Here is a 17,541-nt window from a genome sequence, read left to right on the forward strand (position 1 = left end):
TTTTCCTCATAGCATCGAACATTACCATACCATTCTTTTCTTCATAGCATCGAACATTACCATACCTTTCTTTCCTTCATAGCATCGAACATTACCATACCTTTCTTTCCTTCATAGCATCGAACATTACCATACCATTCTTTTCTTCATAGCATCAAATATTACAATACCATTCTTTTCTTCATAGCATCGAACATTATCATACCTATCTTCATAGCATGGAACATAACGATACCATTCTTTTCTTCATATCATCAAATATTATAATACCTTTCTTTTCTTCATATCATCAAATATTATAATACCTTTCTTTTCTTCATAGCATCGAACATTACCATACCTTTCTTTTCCTCATAGCATCGAACATTACCATACCATTCTTTTCTTCATAGCATCGAACATTACCATACCTTTCTTTCCTTCATAGCATCGAACATTACCATACCATTCTTTTCTTCATAGCATCAAATATTACAATACCATTCTTTTTTTCATAGCATCGAACATTACAATACCTTTCTTTTCTTCATAGCATCGAACATTACCATACCATTCTTTTCTTCATAGCATCGAACATTACCATACCATTCTTTTCTTCATAGCATCGAACATTACAATACCATTCTTTTCTTCATAGCATAAAATATTACCATACCATTCTTTTCTTCATAGCATCGAACATTACCATACCTTTCTTTTCTTCATAGCATCGAACATTACCATACCATTCATTTCTTCATAGCATCAAATATTACAATACCATTCTTTTCTTCATAGCATCAAATATTACCATACCATTCTTTTATTCATAGCATCAAATATTACAATACCATTCTTTTCTTCATAGCATCGAACATTACAATACCATTCTTTTCTTTATAGCATTGAACATTACCATACCTTTCTTTTCTTCATAGCATCGAACATTACCATACCATTCTTTTCTTCATAGCATCAAATATTACAATACCTTTCTTTTCTTCATAGCATCGAACATTACCATACCATTCTTTTCTTCATAGCATTGAACATTACCATACCTTTCTTCATAGCATGGAACATTACCATACCATTCTTTTCTTCATAGCATCAAATATTACAATACCTTTCTTTTCTTCATAGCATCGAACATTACCATACCATTCTTTTCTTCATAGCATCGAACATTACCATACCAGTCTTTTCTTCATAGCATCAAATATTACAATACCTTTCTTTTCTTCATAGCATCGAACATTACCATACCATTCTTTTCTTCATAGCATCGAACATTACCATACCTTTCTTCATAGCATGGAACATTACCATACCATTCTTTTCTTCATAGCATCAAATATTACAATACCATTCTTTTCTTCATAGCATGGAACATTACCATACCATTCTTTTCTTCATAGCATCGAACATTACCATACCTTTCTTCATAGCATGGAACATTACCATACCATTCTTTTCTTCATAGCATCAAATATTACAATACCTTTCTTTTCTTCATAGCATCGAACATTACCATACCATTCTTTTCTTCATAGCATCAAATATTACAATACCTTTCTTTTCTTCATAGCATCGAACATTACCATACCATTCTTTTCTTCATAGCATCGAACATTACCATACCTTTCTTCATAGCATGGAACATTACCATACCATTCTTTTCTTCATAGCATCGAACATTACCATACCTTTCTTCATAGCATGGAACATTACCATACCATTCTTTTCTTCATAGCATCAAATATTACAATACCTTTCTTTTCTTCATAGCATCGATCATTACCATACCATTCTTTTCTTCATAGCATCGAACATTACCATACCTTTCTTCATAGCATGGAACATTACCATACCATTCTTTTCTTCATAGCATCGAACATTACCATACCTTTCTTCATAGCATGGAACATTACCATACCATTCTTTTCTTCATAGCATCAAATATTACAATACCTTTCTTTTCTTCATAGCATCGAACATTACCATACCATTCTTTTCTTCATAGCATTGAACATTACCATACCTTTCTTCATAGCATGGAACATTACCATACCATTCTTTTCTTCATAGCATCAAATATTACAATACCTTTCTTTTCTTCATAGCATCGAACATTACCATACCATTCTTTTCTTCATAGCATCGAACATTACCATACCTTTCTTCATAGCATGGAACATTACCATACCATTCTTTTCTTCATAGCATCAAATATTACAATACCATTCTTTTCTTCATAGCATCGAACATTACCATACCATTCTTTTCTTCATAGCATGGAACATTACCATACCATTCTTCATAGCATAGAACATTACCATACCATTCTTTATAGCATTGAACATTACCATACCATTCTTTATAGCATTGAACATTACCATACCATTCTTTATAGCATTGAACATTACTATACCATACCATTCTTTATAGCATTGAACATTACCATACCATTCTTTATAGCATTGAACATTACCATACCTTTCTTTTCTTCATAGCATTGAACATTACCATACCATTCTTTTCTTCATAGCATTGAACATTACCATACCATTCTCTTCTTCATAGCATTGAACATTACCATACCATTCACAGCCCTATTCTACTACAGACTGGAGGTCTTTCTCTAAGCTTTTAGCAATTTCCTTAGATATGTGTTCGTTAGTTTTCCCTTCGCATCTTTTATAGAGCATGGTGTCATCAGCAAATACACCCATCTTGTAGCCAATTTTATCAGGGAGGTCATTTATGAATACTAGGAATAATAAAGGTCCAAGTATCGACCACTGTTGCACAACAGCAAAATCTAGCACCACAAGTTTCACATCGCTATAGTCGTGTGCATCTTTACATTAAATTCTTTACGTATTTATTAATAGTTTATGTTTATTTACCTGACATAAAAGCAATTGCCTAATTCCTCTTCCATGACAAACATGTTTTTTCGATTGTACACCGAAAACTTTGATAAGACAGAACGTAGGGCTTGCATACCTGTGAAAAAAAAAAAAAGAAAGTACAATTCGTAAACCATTAACAAAAAAAACACAAATTAAAAAACGAAAGAATGTACAAGTATCTTAATTTACCTGTAAAAAAAAGGTACAATGTGTAAACCATAAAAAAAAAAAAAATAAAAAAACGAAGGAATGTGATTATAGACACAGTTTCACAAGTATCTTAATTTACTTCAACTCAAATGTTAATTCCTTATGACGAGGGAAAGAACACTAACTCACAAAGCCAAGGTTGTACGTACTTGTCACAGCATGACCATATTATATTCCAAACATCACAAAAATTTACTATGTAGATTTTCCTGTTTATTTAAGAAAATCAATTTTACAATTTTTATCAAGTAAAATTTTAAAAATTATTTTGAATACAAACAAAATCTCTGTAGTTGAATTGCTGACTTTGAATTTTGGCAAAACTTAAAACATGGCGGCCAGCATTTCTTTCATTCAGCTCGTTTTAAAATTTAATTTTTTTAATTAAAAAAAAAACTACTTGATCAAATTACATGATTTTTGGAATATGCCATCTTTATTCTGTGATGGGTACATACATCAAAGATTTTTTTGCATTTTGTTTACTTCAAATTGTCATTACAGTGCAAATCTACATAAGCACTAAAAATAGTAATTGAACACGTTGCTGAAGAGAGAAAAAAAAACTAAAATGTTTTTTTTTGTTTTTTTTCTTCTAAATTTAGGTTGTTTAGGGGTAAACTTTAGCATTAACCAACCTTGTACTCAGAATTGAGAACAAAAATTTTAAGATACTTATTTAAACTTGCACTTGTTCAGGAAAACAAAAATAAAACAAAAAAACTATGTGGTGTACCTACTTGTCATGCCATGAAGATATCATATTCCAAAAATCACAAAAATTGATCGAATAGTTTTTTTGCTTTTTGTTATTTAAAAAAATCAATTTTTATGATTTTTACTGATTAAGTATTTTTAGCAGCCATTAATAAGCCCTTGCTTCTGGAGAGGTTGTTAAAGGGGAGGTAACCAATGATGAATTTCAAACTCAATCAAATATGGCGACTGGTGTCTCTTGCACCTTGCAAGTCATAAAATTTTATTTTCTTAAATAAAAAATAAAAATTACTTGATGAAATTACATTATTTTTGGAATATGCTATCTTTGTTGCATGATGGGTATGCACTTAAAATTTTCATTACAAGTGCAAATCTGAATAAGCACCATGATTTTTTTTTTTTACTTCACTCATAACACGATATATTTTTTTTCTGCTCCTCTTCTTCCCATTACATCCCCAGTGAAAGAAACTGAAATGTCGAAAAACTCCCCAAATTAGTATTTTATACTTATGGCTTAAATTTCATTAAAATTGGATATATATATATATATATATTTGAAGTTTTAAATGGGTTCTGTGCTTATGGGTCACTTAGAGGTGGAGGCACATAGATATTTGCCATGTAGAGGGTAATATAGAGGTATGGGGCCACTTCCATTGTCTTCCCAGAGAATTTCATCCATAGATCTAAATTTCATAAAAATCTCTGCTATTATATAAAAATCACTGTGTGTGTGTGCGCGTGTGTGTATGCGCGTGTGTGTGTATTTGTGTGTATGCGTGTGTGTATGCATGCGTGTGTCAGAGTTCCTTCGTCATAGGTTCTGAAACGGCTGAGCCTATCGTTTGCAAATTTCCCAGAAAGCTAATTTATACGTCTGGCAGTGTTCTTAGATATTTTTTGGACATGAATTCATCCGATAAGTATCGAGAACCGAAAAAAATAGCTTTTCTCTCTTATAGATGAAAAAATAATTTTTATAGGGGGAATATTTTATGTTACACCTGCCAAGGAAGATAATAACATTTCAGCAAATCATTTCTTTAAAAAAAAAAAAAAAAAAGATTTATAATCTGGACATATAACTTAGTGGTAAAGCATTCGACTACGGATCAAGTATCTCACCATTTTATTTTTTTTCTTATTAATGAGTTCAATTTATGATAAAAGATGATGTAACATTTAAAATCACAGCAAATCATTTGTTTGTTTACATATTTTAAAACTAAACAATTATCAGAAGTGACCGTTCAAGGACATCAACCTTAAAGCTTAAATATCAGCTGACGTGTTATTTTAAACAAACACAGACGAAATTTGATAAACAACATCATTTTTTTTTTTTTTTTGCGAATTAGTTCAACAGGCAAATTATTCCTAGCAATATATAAAGCCAAATACGTCCAAGGATGGAACACTTACTGCTGCCATATCTGGGCAGGAGCTGCCTTGACAGAGTACAAAATAGACTTCATGGCTTAGTGGGGCATGCCCTTTTCTCTACCCTGCAACCTCTCTCCCACAGAAGAGACGTTGTGAGCCTATCCTTGTTTTATCGTTATTTCCATGGCAGGTGCTCGTCTGAACTCCAATCTCTGGTCCCCCCTCGCCAATCTTTCATGAAAAACACCCGTCTAGCTGAATCCACTGTGAAAAATTTTCCCCACTCTTTATCTGTGCCTAAATCAAAACGTGGATTCCATGAACAAAGCTTCTTTCTTAGAACTGCACACCTGTGGAACTCTGTTCCGTCTGCCTGCTTCCCACCTGACTACAATTTGGATGTCTTCAAGTCCAACGTTAACAAATTCCTAATGAACCGCCCCCTTAAGTAAATGCTTCATCAAATCTCCACACTAACGTACTGTACTTGCAATAACCCTTATCCCTGAGTGGCTTCCGGGCCTTGATAAGTGGTGACCACCGTGTAAAAAAAAAAAAAAAAAAAATATTCAACAGAGGATTGATTTTTATAATAATACATACACAATCTGCATGAGTAAAAATATCATGTTTAAGTGTACGATCAGGCAATGCCGGGCGGCCAGCTGGTAGGACACATTTACAGTTTGAACGGACGGGTTAATTGCATTATTTGGATCCTTCGGACTACTATTCTCATATCGAGTGTCACTGTCACAATGTTTCGGTCGATGTAACCTCTGGCCTTCTTCAGGTATATTTTTGCTGAACTAAACAGAAAAGAGGCTTGCGTAGTATCTGTTCTGGCAGATACTGCAAGCAAAGACCCTATGTGGGGGCAACCCCACAGATAAGACCTTGGTCAATGTAGGGGCAACCCTTCATACCAATTGTCACTATCCAGCTCCCCTACTCCCCGGGAGTTGGCTCCCATTTCCCCTTCACTCCTCACATTAAAATTCGGCCTTGTGCCTAATTTGCTCAGTGGGGGAGCAAATAAATATCTGGCCTTCGGGCCAGGATCAAAGTATAGTATCTGTTCTGCAGATGCTGCACTTAAGATAATTTGTACCAGTCAATGGAGGGGAAACCCTCTATACTGGGACAATCATTATTTTTGGTAACCAGAGTGCCTCCTTTTTACATACTTTTAGGGGAGCTGGTTTTTACCCCACATTAAAAACGGCCTTGTGCCTAATTTGCTTTGGTGGGGAAGCAAATAAATACATTGAAATCAAAATCTTAAAATGTATTTTCATGTAAAAATTTACAGGGGAAGACAAGTGTTCTCAAATCACTAAGTACATCCTTAAAATGTTTATGAGAACGTAATTCTTCACATTTCTTAACTTTGTAGATGAGGATTGGTTATTCGTATCATTTGGATTTATCGGACTACTGTTCTCATCTTGAGTGTGATTTTCACAACGTTTCGATTGAAGTAACCTCCGACCCTTCTTCAAGTGTATCTTGTCGAACTTGAGAATGTTTTTGTCAAACTCAGGAATCGGAACAAAATTTTGAACGGAACCCTTTATTTACTTCATGGGGATAGCATGTTCTTGTTCCATCAGCCATGACTGGATAGAGGTCCTAAGTAATTTGCAATTGTAGTTTCCGGTCGCCCACATCAAGAATTAAACCTTCAGGAGAATATCACTTTTACAATTGATTATTTTACAATTGAATACCAACGAAATTCTGACCAAATTCCCCGAGTTCTGATATATCGATACTTGATTTGAACTAGCCTATTTTTTTTTTTTTCTTTCCCTTCCACTATATAATCTTGATTGCTGGTCACCGTGCACAATTCATCTTCCTTAATGTGATAGTTAAACAACACGTAACCTGTGCAGTACCAGATTGGTAACCATTTGAGAATAACAGACGCTCGAATTTGCTACTGAATCTGGAATTACTTACCCGTGGATACGTTTGAGCGACGTTCCCAGTTTTTGAGGCGTGTATGTAATGGAAGGAGGATCTCCCAGATACATTTGCATGCAAAATGTCCGGGTAAGAAGCTCCGCGTGTCGGCCAAGTAGCGATACGTCTTTCGTTCATCATCATCGTCCTCATCCTCACCATCTGAAAGCAAAAAAAATAAAATAAAATCTATCTACCTATATATATATATATATATATATATATATATATATATATATATATAAGAAGTACGTCGTGGTTTGCTTGAAGCATTGTTTAAGGGATAAAAGATGTCTTCGAAGGTTTACTATGCAGGAATTTACAGTCGTTGAAAGCAGATAAATAAATTAATAATGAATAATTCAATAATAATTTTTATTTACCTGATTGATTTTTTTTAATTTAAAAAATTTTTTTTTTTTCAACTGTGGATGGTATTTATTCCATAGGTCCTTTTGAGTGCATCAGTGGAAAAACGTATATCCACTCTCTAGGCTGTCAATTGTAAAGTGGCTGTTGTGTTTAAATTTTTTATAAAATTCAAACGCTCTTAAAATTTTATTTAATTACGTTAACTGTTAATGGGAGGTAATTCTATTTTTTTTTTAAACTTATCTATAGATTTTATGATCAAGGGGAAGTAATTATAGATTCCTGTTTAAATATGTATGAATTATCACTGAGACCATATATTATATATATATATATATATATATATAATATATATATATATTATTTTTAAAATGTAATTATCCACTGACACGTGTTTCGTCGTCTACGACTCATTAGAGTGGCTGAATATAACAAGATTCGAAATCGGGACCCCACGGTAATGAGCCTAAGCCCCTTACCTCTGACCCATCTCGCCAACTGTTTGGATATATCACGATTTACTTAGATGTTGTTTTGTTTTGGTTTTAGTGATATGTTTTGAATGAATTCAATTATTTACGAAAGTGCATTTTTACCTAAATGCGAGTTGGGAATAATTTTCCCTTTTAACCAATTTGGTACCCCCACATGGGGAGCGGTATATATATTATTTTTAAAATGTAATTATCCACTGACACGTGTTTCGTCATCTACGACTCATCAGAGTGGCTGTATCTAGCGAGATTCGATATCGGGACCCAACGGTAATGAGCCTAAATATATATATATATATATATATATATATATATATCCAGTATAAAGCATTTTTTTAACGAAACTTTAAATTGACAACTTTACTTCTATTAATTACAGATTTGACAACCATCAGTTGTTTTAGGTTCAGCTTGGTTTGGCAATTCATCATGTGGTTTCAACCGGATGTAGCTATATGCCACGCAGCACGCGATACAATCAATTTACCGAGGGAAAGATATGATGAACAAATAATTTCACGAAATACACCTGTGAACTGGCCATCTCATTCATGCAATTTAGCCCCATTAAATTATTTTCTTTGAAGATATGTAAAGTCCATATCTATGCTGATAAACCAGACACAATAGACCACTTGGAAGACAACATTCGATGCATTATTGTCAAAATAAAGCCTAATTAAATCCACGGCTTGTGAAAATTGGTTCACTAGATTATGCCATATATGTACAAGCCATATACTGACCAATTTTTATGGTTTCAGGTTCAAGTGAACAGCTACAGCAGGAATTGGAATACACCCTACTAAAACCTGATTGTCACAGCTGGTGAATTTCAAAAATGTAATCTGGACAAAAGGACACTTTAGAAGAACGATATGCAATGAAATTTTGTTTTGAACTTGAAAAAAATGCTACAGAAACGTATGGAATGCTTCAGACTGCTTTTGGACCATCTTTCATGAATCGAGTAACAGTTTTTGAGTGGCATAAGAGATTCAAGAAAGATAGGGAGTCTGTGAGGGATGATGAAAAGTGTAGGAGATGTAAGGAAGTCAGAACACCAAAGTTGATTGGCCAAATAAAGAATTTCATGGATAAGGACTGTTGTGTGTCTATAGAGACAATAAGTAAACAGTTTGATGTCAGTGTAGGAACTGTATACAAAATTATTCACGAGGAACTGAAAATGCTGAAGATTTGTGCAAAGTTTGTCCCAAGGGCGTTCAAAGGAAATCACAGACTATTTAACCAAGATGGGCATCAAAACAGTTCCTCACCCTCCCTATAGTCCAGACCTTGCTCCCTGTGACTTTTGGTTATTCCCTAAGCTCAAGGAAAACCTTAGAGGCTGTCGTTATGAGGCAACTGATGAGATTGACACGCTCACACAAAAGAACTTCCATGGGGCCTTCCAGAAGGAACGGTACAACAAGTGCATTGCAGCCGGAGGAGATTACTTCAAAGGAGACTAGAGTTTCATGTGTGTACTATCAATAAAACGTGCCCATATGAAAAAAAGGCGCTTCGTAAATGTGTCTGGCTTAACTATTTAAGCACATCCATTGATAAATTGTAACATCTCCCATTTGATTGCTTGTAATTCAAATTTAACCATGTATGAATTACTGCTGCCATGTGAATCTCTGATTAATTGAGAGTTCTTGATACGATGCAAAAATGTATTTGGAAATTGTTAAAATGTTATATTAAAAAAAAATATAATGGGGTATGACTCCAATGATTTCGCCGATCGTTATTATAACCACAAGTTATAATAACCAACCAATAAGAAGCTTCAAAAATTACTATAAAAATTGTCGAATTTTGGATTCAATCAGTTTGCCGTCGTCTCTGTTACGAACCTGCATTTGATTCTTCGCCGCCATCTTCGTTACTAGGAATTACTTAACACTCAAGATTGCTTCTTCACCGATTTGATTTACTGCCGCCATCTTTGTTCAACATAATGTCTCAATTTTATATAGACAATCCGTATTTAACATGAGGAATCTCAAAGAACCGTCGGATATAAATTTATTTCATTGCAAATAAAATGCAACAAATGTTTTCTGAATGTTTTTGAATGATTTGGAAACGAATTAAACTTGTAAGAAAGTGGGATATATATATTTTGTGTTATGGTGTAATTGTTCCAATGAAAAATATTTTAATTACAATTTTTGCAATACAAAGCTGTAGCAAAACAGTTAATAAATTTTTTGAGGAATTTATTTATTTTTTTTTTTTAAAGAAAAATGGATTTTGTTATTTGTTAAAATTTTGGGGTTTTATTGTCTTAAATCGATTTTTAAATGAACTGATCGTTCTACATAATGACTATTTAAAACATAATAAAAAATCTTTTTAGAAACAAAATATTTCTGAATTTTTGAGACGAGGATTAATTATCTATATATTAATACGATAGCGTGTGTGTTCTTTTGTGTGTCACGCTTACATCCGGGTCGTTTACTTGTTAGGTACTTCTATTTCTTGTCATAAATAATTTTACCAAGAATTCTTCACAAGTTTTGTTTTTCGACCATAGCTGTTGACACTTAAATCATCTGTTTTTTTTATAAATAATTTTATCAAGAATTCTTCATAAGTTTTGGTTTCGATTATGGCTGAAGGAACTCAAGTTATATATATATATATATATATATATATATATATATATATATATATATATAGATATGTTTTTATTTTAGATTCGATTCAAACTAATGCACTTAAGTCATATGGCTATATTTTTTTTTATTTTTGAAATCGCAACTTTATAATATATAAAAATCGATAGAACATTAACTCTATAATAATATATACAAAATCTGCAAGAATTAAAATATCATATTTAAGCGTACTTTACGAACCGCATGAAAAAAAAAATTAAAATATAAGCTTGATTTATTATAATTCTGCTTGAACAGAATTTAATCCCCCCCACCGGCCCTTTCTTTTTCATTGCAACCTCTCTCTCACAGACGTGATGTTGCTAGACTCACTCTTTTTTATAAATACTATTATGCTATTTAATCCCTCATTGCAATAGAGTTTCTTATTCCAGTAGCATCTTCCCCTGCAAAATTGTGTCACTCTTTTCCTGCTTAATATTTTCTTCCTACCTACAGCCCTGGTCATTTCAAGAATAAGGTCAATAGGTAGCTTCTGTCTTTAGAATATTCATTTTCCATTCTTGGTAGCACCATTACATCAAGTGGCTTCATGCCTTGTCTCGAGTTATTCCCATAAAAAGAAATATCTCATCAAATTGGGATCATACTGGGACCAACCTTTTGAGAACCTGCAGATAAGCCCCTTTGAATGGAGATGGTCCGGCTGTTATCTCCAGTGGTTAACTTCTGGGCAGTCGAATGGTGACCACTAACATAGACCAGAATCAGTCAAAAGGAGATAAAGAGAGAAAGTAGTCAGAGCTGGTTTTCCGGAGGAGGAGGAGTTAGAAGATTCAGTTTTTATGAGGGTTACCAGTAAGTTTAGTCGATATGCCTCTCTGGGCAGGCTTCAGTCTTTGGGTTACTTAGCTGAAGGACATTGTCAATGGGACTTGTGTTTCGATTTGGTTATTCAATCTAAGTAATAGAGTGTTAAAAAAAAAACATAAAAATAAAATAAACATTATCCCTATATAAAGTTTTTCATTGCAATGACATTGATATTAAAAACCTACTTTTTCTATTAAAAAAAAATTATTAAAACTTCTTGATATACTTAATCATGAATATGCAAGCAACTAAATAAAAGTTAATTTGCATATTCCTTTGAAAGCCAAACTTTATTCATTTTTTATGGTTTCTTATTGGATGATTGGGTTCATTTCACTATTACACTGAATTCTATTTATGCATAGTTTCTACATTCTGCATAATTGCATAGCAAATGTTCTAGCACACGCACATGTATATATATATATATTTCTTCAAAATCTCTGGCCTTGATGGAGGGGAGACTAAAACTTGCTGCTATGGTTTCAAATGATCTGAAATAACAGTAAGGGGAGACTTGATTCCAAATATTTCTCATGTTATATCTCTCCTTTTTTGGAAATAGGGTATGATTATGAATATCTCTAGTATCAAATAATCTTTATACACTTTGAAATTTACTTTATGTATGAAAACTAAAGAGGGGAGATATAACATATGAGAAATATTTGGAATCAAGTCTCCTCTTGCTGTTATTTCAGATCATTTGAAACCATAGCAGCAAGTTTTAGTCTCCTTTCCATCAAAGCCAGAGGTTTGGGGAAAATATCAGATATTTTGTAATTCATATGCAAAACTAGGAAAACAAATGACTATGATTGAAACATTTTATGGTTGTAAAAAAGTGCCAAAAGTAGGCTCTGAATGATGGATAATCCCCTTAATGTGCGACCTTAAGGGCAAATGTCACATAGCCCACTACACAAATCACATCATTACCTTTCTAACGAGCCTTCATTTGTTAAATTCTGATGAATAGTCGCTGAGATTTGGAACTTATAAAATTGCCCAAAATGGTAGTATATATATATATATATATATATACACATACACTCGTAGCCAAATGGAATATTGAAATGCTTATATCTTTGGTTCTATTGAACGAAACTACATAATAATTTTCAGGCATTTTGAAGATTATAATGCTATTCTATGGTTAAAATTTTATGACAATTAGTAAAAAAGAACCTATATTTTCAAACCAATAAAATATGCCCAAATTTGCCTACATTTGTATATATAGTGTCCTGCAGGTCAGCTTCAGTTTAGCTGCTTCAGTTGTCTCCCCTGTGGCCTTGCCAGGCCACTAATATATACATAAACGTTTGTAAAAATATTTGTACGATATTGCAAAATTATTTGTATGATACTGCAAAATTATTCACACGAAAAAAATGAAGATATTTTAATTTTATTTTTAAAAAATATTTGTTCTTCAGTTTGTTCATTCCAATACAAACCAAACTTTTAAAAATATTTAAACGTGTAATATAATTTTTACTTTTTATCCGTGAGATTTTCATTAGATATTTATGCACTTATTGTACCGCAATGAAATAATAACATTATTTAGAAACCCATTCTTAGCACGGGCTTTGTTGATATTCTGTACTTTCACCTAACATTTTAATAAACAAAAGATACCATAAAAATTAATTTAATTTGAAAATTTTCTCAAAAAAAAAAAAAAAAAAAAAAAAAATTAGCACAGTCCACGACTCTGTAGAAGCACCAAAAGTTATCTTCAAGTTCAGCCACCCTGTGTTTACGAAGTACCAAACCTAGTATCATTTAAACCATAGTAAATACGAAGATGCTTGTAAAGATAGAGTCAACCGATCAATTTTTTTTTAATATGTCGTTTTAAGCAGTACTTACTGGTCATGTCGAAAATAGTAATATATCCAAAAATTACGAAAATTCATCAAGTAGAAAATTATTTATAGTTAAATCAGTTTTACAGAAAATTTGGATAAATTGCATTTTCTCTAGATATTAACACCTTGAAGATTGCGAATACAAGGGAATACTTATCTCCCTTTCTGACACTTTCATGGCGGACTTTTTTTGAGACCATAGCAATGGACTGGGTTTTTTTTCCTAAAAACATAAAAGCAGTTGTTCTATATAATTTGGAATTGTGGTTCGACGGAGAGAATTGAAGTAACAAATAATATTGGACTGATACCAGTGAGACCATCATAGTCTGCGCATGTTCATACGACGACTACTGCTACTATTACTGCTACTAATATTACTGCTACTACTACTGTTACTAATACTACTGCTATTATTACTGCTACTATTATTACTGCTACTACTACTGTTACTAATACTACTGCTATTATTACTACTACTACTACTGCTACTACTACAGTATCAGTCAGAGTAGCCATGCAACTAGAATTACAAATGGTATGATGTACCGTTGTCTGTGAACCAACACGTGGTAATGCTCAGCCGCAAAGGAGACAACAAATAGAACAGAGCTTCCACTCGCTTTTTCTTTGTAAGAACAATATGTCTTTCCTTGTTGTTACGTCTGTGATGTCATCCACGTGATTGTCTTCTCGAGCATCAATCACGCCTCTAACGTGATCTCGAACGTCCTCCACGTCTCTCCCATGATCATTCTCTTTTCTCATAGTCTTTTTTTCTTTATTGGTGACATCATTTCTCATACATTTACATGCTATGTTACACTTGTAGCCTTACCTGTTGGTACTGTATATCTGTCCTTCGTCCAACATATGTCCTCATCAGCTTCGGGGACCAACAATACATTACATATCCGCGTCGTGAAAAGATCTTGGAGCAAAAACAACTGCAAACACAAACAATGAAAATAAAAAAAGTCTTTTTAATAATTTTGGAAATGTTTTTTTTTTAGATATGGATTGCTAATTTGAATTATTCAGAATATAATTCTCATCTGGATTGTTTTTTCACGTTTCAACCGATATAACCTTTAATGTTTCTGAATTTTGGAGACGAGGATTCGTTGTATGTATTATTATTCATCGGACTACTGTTCTCATCTTGAGTATGATTTTCACAACGTTTAGGTCGATGTAACCTCTGACCTTCTTCAGGTGTATCTTGTCAGACTCAGGAATGTTTCTGTCGAACTCGGGAATTTGGATGGAACTTCGAGCGGAACCCTTCATTTACTTCACGGGGAGTAGCATGCTCTTGTTTTGTCAGTCATGACTGGACAGAGGTCCTAAGTAATTCAAATAGTGAAAATCACACTCAAGATGAGAACAGTAGTCTGATGAATCCAAATAATATGAAAATTAAGAAACGTAAGTAAAATAAAAAAAATAAAAACAGATACCACATGGAACCAATGAAACTGAAATCAACTTTTTTTTTTATTATGTATAAATGGTGGTGTGCAGGTCTACTGAAACCACACCAAATAGTTGTGAACGGTCAAGAAGGATAGAAAGACAGCAAAGAAAGCACTAACCAGACCTCTAGTGAATAAGTGTAAAAAAGAGGCTTGTTGCCACCAACGTTGAGCCTGGTCAGGACTAAAATGGGTGACCATTTGAGAATACCAGGTGCTGTATGTGCCCTCTGCTTATTTCAGCATGGTGTCCAGTTGTCCTGAACTTCTCCTTGCCACTGGACTTAAGCAGTGCCGATTAAGGAGAGGTGTGGTTGCGGATTGCGCAACCCTTGCCACACAATTATGACAGGGGTTATCCTTTGTCTTTCGCAACTGAATGGAGGCAAATTATACTTACACACACAAGATATATATATATATATCATCAAAGAATGAGAGTTCATATAGAAACGTTTTAATTTGAATAAAATAAAATATGCATCAAATGCGCTCGAAAGCCAAATCACAACGTAATATTAGGAAAATAAACAAATGTTTTACTTGTTTGAAATTTATCACAAATATATTTCGGAGGTATACTCCATCTTCAAGTAAAATATTTGTTTATTTTCCTAATATTACGTTGTGATTTGGCTTTCAAGCGCACTTGATGGGTATTTTATTTTATATATATATATATATATATATATATATATATATATATATATATATCTTTTCTGATGGGGAAAGAAGAGTACTGTGGGAATACTTTGTAAAAAGTGGAAGTTCCAAATTTGATGGATATATTCGAAAAGTGAAGGAAGAGTGGGATCTAGAGGAGGACGGGCTAGGAGTGTCACAAGTTTGGTATCCCAGTTAAAAAAATTAAAATCACAACCTATTTTCAGTGATTGCAAGGGAAGAGATTGAATGGATGGTTAAGAATGAAATGAATAGCGAAAGTAAAATTGATAAAACTAGCTCTGATAAAAGTGTGAAAGTGCAGAAGGGAAATGTAAGCGATGATGGGAGGCGAGCAACTCAAGTTTCTCACATCGTATATCTTGATAAACCGATCACAGTCTAGGATAAATATCTGTTTTTATAATGTCAAGGGTGTGAGTTCCATATAGAAACGTTGATTTAATTTGAATAAAATAAAATACGCATAAAGTGCACTTGAAAGCCAAATCACAACATAATATTAGGAAAATAAACAAATATTTTACTTGTTTGAAATTTATCATAAAAATATATTTCAGAGGTATACTCCATCTTCAGTGTATTGTTTTTTTTGTTTTCCTAATATTATGTTGTGATTTGGCTTTCAAGCACACTTGATGCATATTTTATATATATATATATATATATATATATATATGTTTTCTGTACTTTACCTGGTTGACTTTTTTACAAGTATCCATGATAACATCACTAACATCTTTTATAAGTTGTTTGGCTCTTTGATTTATGCAGGAATGTTTTTGGCCCCTAAAAAAAGTCAAAGAAAAGAAATTTATTTCAATAAAACAAAAATTCTTCAACCATTATAAAAAAAAGATTGTTTTTAACCCTTCTTCCCAATTATCATTTATTTGCAGACGATTATCCTCATCTTCATAGTTGTTGCAGTTTCACCACGTTTCAGACAACTACGAGGCACATGGTGCAGTGGATAGAGACATTCCATTTCTATGGTTCCAGGTAAGCATTGTCTGAAGGTAGCGGTTTCAATTCTACCCAAAGCAGGCCAGAGGATCAGCTTGCCAAAAACATGGTGAGACAACAATAACTATGGAAGGCAGTTATTACTGGGGATACAGTTATGAGACTCAGCATTCCTATCCCGTTGCGGTTAATCATTAGGATGCGTTGGCCGAAACATGGTGAAAGAACAACAACTATGAACATTACGACTACCATTCCACAAGAGTTTCTTGTGAAATAAATTGATGCGATTCCTAGTCGACTTTAAAAGCTGGTGGCGAATTCATGCATTATATTTTCTTCTTAGATAAAATAAGTCTGTGTGCTAGAAAGTTTTCATCTTAAATTCTTTATCATTATGCAGAATATAGAAACTATGCATAAATTAAATTCAACATAATAGTGAAATGAAACCAATCATCTAAGAAGAAACCTTAAAAATGAATAATTAATTAATTAATGCTTGTTTTTCAAAGGAATATGCAAATTAGTTAACATTCATGTAGTCAGTTGTATATCCATGACTGAGTTCATTTTAATACTTTTTTAAATAGAAAAAAGTAGGATTCAGCCTTCGGACTGAGATCCAAGTGCAGTATCTGTTCTGATGCTACACTTAATTTATATTATATTTCAAATATAAATTGTATGTATTTTAAAGTAAGGAGTTACTTTTCAATCACCCTGTATGTATATGTGTATATATATATATATATATATATATATATATATATATATATATATATATATACACACTAGCATTTCGGCCCGGCGTTGCGTTTGGAGGTGTATGTTGAGTAAAAAAAAAAGTGCTTAATTTTTTTAACTTTGACCCCTATTATGACCCCTTAACATTTATTGTTTTGGGCTCAAATCAAGTTATTAAGTTAGATCCATGTCCAAGGAACATATATCTAAAATTTCAAGTGTTTGGACCGAAAATTGTC

At 33.0% G+C, this 17,541-nt stretch overlaps 1 protein-coding gene across 1 annotated transcript in view; it reads right to left on the reverse strand.

Moving 5' to 3' along the window:
- The window catches only part of LOC145267011 (KICSTOR complex protein SZT2-like), a 423,147-nt gene that overhangs the window by 133,143 nt on the left and 272,463 nt on the right, over positions 1 to 17,541 (reverse strand). The window contains exons 37-40 of the mRNA XM_080122911.1: positions 16,285 to 16,378; positions 14,269 to 14,377; positions 7,176 to 7,340; positions 2,889 to 2,988 (exon numbers count right to left, since the gene is read on the reverse strand). Of these exons, the coding sequence (XP_079979037.1) occupies positions 2,889 to 2,988; positions 7,176 to 7,340; positions 14,269 to 14,377; positions 16,285 to 16,378 (468 nt within the window). The remainder of the gene's footprint in view (positions 1 to 2,888; positions 2,989 to 7,175; positions 7,341 to 14,268; positions 14,378 to 16,284; positions 16,379 to 17,541) is intronic.

The sequence above is a fragment of the Euprymna scolopes genome, chromosome 42 (genome assembly GCF_053919585.1).
Source record: "Euprymna scolopes isolate OS-2025 chromosome 42, ASM5391958v1, whole genome shotgun sequence".
Lineage (NCBI taxonomy): Eukaryota > Metazoa > Mollusca > Cephalopoda > Sepiida > Sepiolidae > Euprymna > Euprymna scolopes.